This window comes from Brachyhypopomus gauderio, chromosome 17, assembly GCF_052324685.1.
Source record: "Brachyhypopomus gauderio isolate BG-103 chromosome 17, BGAUD_0.2, whole genome shotgun sequence".
Taxonomy (NCBI): Eukaryota; Metazoa; Chordata; class Actinopteri; order Gymnotiformes; family Hypopomidae; genus Brachyhypopomus; species Brachyhypopomus gauderio.
In genome coordinates this window covers 16,750,317-16,756,316 of record NC_135227.1, presented here as the reverse complement: position 1 = coordinate 16,756,316, position 6,000 = coordinate 16,750,317, and the positions used below count along the sequence as shown (strand labels likewise).

Sequence of the window (6,000 nt, the reverse complement as noted above, 5' to 3'; positions counted from 1 at the left end):
AGCTGACTAATGGAAACCTACTGATGGGCTGAATGCCAGTGCTTTTATATGATTACAGGATTCGGTGCCTTTACGCATGCTAAATATATTGTGGCAATGATAAGACCAAATGAACTTAAGAGCGTGAAGCAGATTGTGGAGCAGACATAATACTCCCACCATGTCGCATGCAAGTCACAGGTGAACAGGATTACTGATGGTCAGAAAACTGATCTCAGTATATAGCAATTTTAATGTTTATTGTTATTCTCAAGTCCATTAAAATAGTGGCACGTATTATAACTGATTTGCTTTTTTAAACATCTCATATTACTATAGTGACACTGTTATGTTGGACCGTCTCAGCTCTAAATCCACATTGTATTGTTATTGTAGATATTAATTTGAATAAATAATTGCTAGCATGGTATATGAGAAAGAAGACAGCGTAAAGGACATGGGTAGCATCACTAAGAGCATTCGTGTTCACAGAACTGCCCGACGAATCCCACAGAAATGACAAATATGGAAAAACTCCCCTAAACGCAATTTATGTGATCTTTTCACAAACGATTCTCAACTTGCATGCAATTATAACACAGTAAGCGGGTGCTGAGTAAATGTGAAATACGCCGTTTAAACTTTTCAGAACGTAAGCATTTAGAAGTACACGCTTCCATATTTGATGTAAGGTGTTGACTGCAGACAGGAATACACCGTCACATTAAGCCATCAGATATTGTTCCTGCACCACTACAGATATAGAGAGCGTTTGTTTCTATATTGAGATGCGTGCGGCGCATTTTGTCCTTCCAAATGGGCCACAGGTACTTGAGCGAGTTCAAAGGTATTTCAGCAGTATGCAGAGAGGCCATTGTGTGTCGGCTGTTCAGAGGAGTTGACTCACAACACCGCACTCCATCTCTCTGATGCTAAAACGTGGTTGAGATGCCTGCAACATCTGAAATGCATAATATTCACCACAGAGCAAAGGAATCACTTTAAAAACCAAGTTTAATCTATTTCAACCAGGCCCAAGTGTTGTTCAGTTAAAGAGACTCAAGCAGGGTTAACGCGAGCATGTTTTCGAAAAACTCTCCACATTCTTTGCCCACAATAAAGAGGTCTCCTCTTATTTGTTGTCATGAAATGTTAATACGATGTCTGTCAAGATTTGTGTTTACGTATTTTTTTTTTTTATTCTGCAGGAAAACACAGTTCATTACAGTCTATTAACGGATAGAAAAACTGGATGGATGGTGCGAGCGGTTATTGTGGGAAATTAGTCATAGAAGTCATCCAAGTCACCATTATTGGTGCCGTGGGCCTGAGGGCGTAGGGCCAGCTCGATGTCAGAGTTGGTGTCATCTGAATCCCCCCAAAATGCTGAAGGGGGGAAAAAAAAGGACAAAATGAGTCACGTTGCTGGAATAACGAGAATAAAAATATGCTATATTAGGAGCAACTTGGCACTCGTACACAGGTATGTCCATAAGGGAGTTATCAGCTGCAGTTTTCATTGTTTCTTAATATTGCTTTGCATAATGTCCTCTCAACAAAACTAATTCCTTCTTGTAATTCCTCCTACCTCATTAGCAAAAATGAAAACTTGAGAAATTTTTTTTACTTGTGTTTACTCCTATTTTATGTGACAATACATCCTGTTCTATGGATATCCCTTGGTAGCCATTGATGTTTCTGAAGAAAAGACAGACATTCTAAACATGTTTTCTCAGCTGCAGTAATACTGTTGCTTTTTTCTTACTTTGAATGACAGCAAGATAAAGATGACAACTTAAGGCACTTTAATTAAAATGCGAAGAAAATGCACGTAATCCGAGGACATGGCCAGGAATGTGTTCAGTAGTGTTAGCAGACCACATGTAATGCTTCAGCACAACCTAAAGCTCTCAGTTACCATCACATGAAGGTGCTTTACATTACTGCCTCCCTGGTGTAGCTGTGCGAGGAAACAGGACGTTATTAACACTACAGTAAAAAAAGGCGAACGTGCAGGACTGAAGTCAGACAACGACTGACAAAGAACGCAGAGAACACGTACGATCAAAAACATCGATGATAACTAGACACGAGTGCAACACAAACATAACGAGACGAGAGACAGGTGATACAAATAACATGGAAGTACGCACACGTAGACGAACATGAACACCAACCAGAGGGAGGAGTCAGAGGCAGACCATGCCAGAACCCCGCCCACCGAGGGGCCCAGCCAGAGGGAGGAGTCAGAGGCAGACCATGCCAGAACCCCGCCCACCGAGGGGCCCGTATGCCTGGAGTGCCCTGCACCGACAGTCTGACCCTATACCCACAACGACGGGCGGGACTAGAGCGCAGACATGCGGCATCGAGGACACACACACACACACACACACACACACACACACACACACACACACACACACACACACACACACACACACACACACACACACAAAATCAAAATTAAAAGGACGCCCAGGACACCGTGTTGGGACCCAGGCACCCAGCGGAGGGGGGCGGTCCTGTGGGAGGAGTCGCTGGCTGAGGTCCCTTGGGTGTCGTGACCGTACCCGTGGGACGCACGCTGGATTTAGTAGCAGCCGGAGAGCACACATCCGCCTCGGGAGCAGCTAGGGAGTTTAGGAGCTCGGCAGCTCCTCGGTGGTGCGCCCAGCCCGGCTCCTTCTCCACCCTTTCTCACCCTCCCAATCCTCTCACTCCTCCTCCACTGGGGGGCGCCCAGACTCTGGTGCAGACTCTGGTACAGCTAGGGCAGGGGCCTGGCTGCATGGCTTAGGGGAGCTCTCGTGGTCATAGAGACCATACTCCGGGAGTGGTTCCTCCCCCTCGGAGGAGAGCGAGAGATTGTACCAATCCCGGTACACACGCAGAGGGGAGCTCGCCTCCCGGATGGAGAACCCTCCCCATTGCCAGAATTTGAGCTCCCCAGGGAGTTCTGGGTTGCTGTGGAGGAGCTCCCTTCGCTGGCTGGCTGGTCTCCCCTCCTCCCCAAACCGGGCTGCCCCAAGCGTTAGCCCTCATGTTGCAGGGGTGAGCAGGGGAAGGATGGTGCCTCTGTCCCTACCTGTCCTGCTTACCCTTGGGCAGCCTGGTTGGTTCTGCCATGGTGCAGGGAGATGCAGAGCAGAGAGCGTCTTCTCCACATACAACTTATCAACAACAATACAGTAAATATGACGAACATACAGGACTGAAGTCAGACGACTAACAAAACATAGAAAACACACACGTAAATACACTGACGATAACAAGATGAGTGCAACACATGAGACAAGAGGCAGGCGACACGAATAACACAGATGAACACACACACACACACGGACGTGAGCACACGTAGACACAGACGGACGTATAGAGGAACACTATGAGCTGGAGGGAGGAGCCAGGCGTGGACCATGACACCTCGTCATTACTATAGTGTGACTCTCAACAGTTAGCCATCTTACCTTTGGACTGAACAGCAGAGAAGCCCTGAACACTTCTCTTAGGATCCTCCCTGTAAAGAGAAAAAACACTTAATTCACAGGAGAGTACACAGTATATGTGCATCATTTTACAGTCAGTTGTGTATGAGACTTGGTTTTGATATCGGATATTTCATGAGGAGTCTTAAGACCTGGTAACTGTATGCAAGTATAAACCAATCATTTTTAAAGCATCATTAATAAACCATATTCAACAAACACAAAATGTGTCACACAGCAATTATGAAATACGAATTAAAATGTTTCAATAAATTTTAATAACACAAATAATCTGTTATTAATGCAAATAATGCAATGTGTTCAGAGAAAAGAAAAATCCTATTACCTATAAAACTCCCATATAGCGTTATATGGGACATGGGACATGGCCTTACATTATAGACATGTGGACAGTGTTTAATCAAACACAGAGAAGAATCATGTTCCTGCTAGAACCAGTTGCAGAAGGGCCGCGTTGCCAACTAAAGTTCCTTGACTCCTTTTCTAATTGTGCTGGAGAGCCCAGTCAAGGCCCTCTTTATTCAGAAGTGTTCTGAGCGCAGGGTTGCCGGGTTCCCATAGCATCAGTGATATCTCTATGTAAATGAGTGACCCCTGTCAAGCCTTTGATCTGAACCAATGCATATGCAAGAGCCCGATCTACTTTTCATACAGGCGTGCTCTTCAATTTAAATCAGCACAGGGCCTATTCATACCCTAACAATGACGTCTTCATCTTCATCTTCATCGGGGTCCTCGGTTATGATACATCCATATTGTTTATTCTGTTCTTTTCTCTTCTTGTGGAGTGGTAGAAGACCTTCTTCAACTAAGAAGGAAAAAACCTGTGTTTTTTCCTCTGGACTGTGCAGATCAAAAGATCAATGTGACACGAAGTGGTGTGGATTTATGCATGTATTACACAAACAACCTTAATTATCAGCATTCATCCTTTTATCAGTCGCCAACAGAAACACGTAGACCATATATCCAGCACCATTCAAACTCACTCTGCAATTTCTTCAATATATCATATCGTTTTTATCAATTGTGTAATAGGTATACAAAAGTAAATACATTGTAATGCACACATTTGATCATTAAGTCTCTTTACCGGAGCAGGTTTGGCCATTACCTATACGAGATCGTCAAATGCTTAACCAACAGGACACAACAGGCCAAGGTTAAAGGCAACACAAATGCGTTTAACCAAGAAGAACAAAGAAAAGACATTAATCTGCTTGGACAGTGGTCATATGTCATAAATGCACGTTGCTTTTGTCACAGTCCTTCAGCAAGATGAACTAGTTATGAACTAGTATTGAACTAGTATATCTATGAGCATCTCAGAAAGGCCTTTAGTCTGCTAAATACACGGAAAGGAACAAAAAAGATGCATTTATTTATTAAGAAAGACGTAGCCTTGATAAACCCAGTGTGTGAGGTGGGGGCGGGGTGGGTCAATGATCTTTAGAAAGTCCTTATTAAATATATAATGATCACACAGATCTATGCTGTAAATATAGAAATCATAATTTTTTCCCCACTTGACAGATATCCTTGAGAAAAATACTGCATGTGGGCATGAATGCAGAGTATTGTGAAGCCAATATTAGTACTGAGTTTAATGAAAAAAAATATGCAGGAGTTTTTACACAAACACGCTCCCAACTCAGAACAGTGAGGCCAGTGTTGCAATTATATTTTCCTATATAATAATAAATAACCTGCTGCTATACATAAGACTCTGTTCTTCTTGTAGGTATAATACCGTCACAATTACAATCTCGCATAATGCATGATGCATATGTAGACGTGTGAGTATATTTCACAACTCGTCATGGACTACTTATTCAGTCTAACACAGCCTATGTTGTGCTGTGCTCCGTTCCAACAGATGCGAGTGACTAAATTTCTCAGCAGCCTGTCTGTTTAACCGCTGGAAAATCCAGAACAACATCCAACACCTCTCCACACACACCCGCGCACGCGCGCACACACACACACACACACACACACACACACACACACACACACACACACACACACAGTAGCCATAACAAGCACAATAATAAATACATGTTTCAGGGCGCAAATTGGGCTATTCTTTTATATAACTTGCGTGCCATGGGAGTGCTCCATCAGATGCTGCTCTTCAGACAGGGACGGGTCTGATTTCAAGACGCCATTACCATAGAGAGGCGCGCATGCATCTGACCCCTCCAATCTAATATTCCATTTCCATAAACATTTATGCCAGTTCATCTTGCGCTGAGATTCACTTAATTGAGGCAACGGATCTGAATATGTAAGACTGGACTAGCAACTGTTTTGGCTCAGTCTCATACACAGAGGTGAATGTAATGTGTAAAATGATGCAAATTACCACTTTGACGGTAAGCCTCTCTTTTGCTTCCGCCGGTTCGCCTGTGTGTGTGTGTGTGTGTGTGTGTGTGTGTGTGTGTGTTGCTCTGTCCTCCCTGTTACACATTGTTTTGCGCATTTGGACATATTTGCGATGTGTTCATTTCCA

The 6,000-nt window shown here is 43.7% G+C and overlaps 1 protein-coding gene across 3 annotated transcripts in view; it reads right to left on the bottom strand.

Annotated features, from left to right (window-relative positions):
• Nucleotides 1-234: 234 nt before the first annotated feature.
• The window catches only part of kiz (kizuna centrosomal protein), a 29,306-nt gene continuing 23,540 nt past the window's right edge, over nucleotides 235-6,000 (bottom strand). The window contains exons 14-16 of one of the 3 annotated variants that reach the window (XM_076978247.1): nucleotides 3,450-3,499; nucleotides 1,288-1,365; nucleotides 235-940 (exon numbers count right to left, since the gene is read on the bottom strand). In XM_076978247.1, the coding sequence (XP_076834362.1) occupies nucleotides 912-940; nucleotides 1,288-1,365; nucleotides 3,450-3,499 (157 nt within the window). In that variant the 3' untranslated portion in view covers nucleotides 235-911. Of the gene's footprint in view, nucleotides 941-1,111; nucleotides 1,366-3,449; nucleotides 3,500-6,000 lie in introns of those variants that run through there. The other 2 variants (XM_076978249.1, XM_076978248.1) reach the window with 2 other exon arrangements.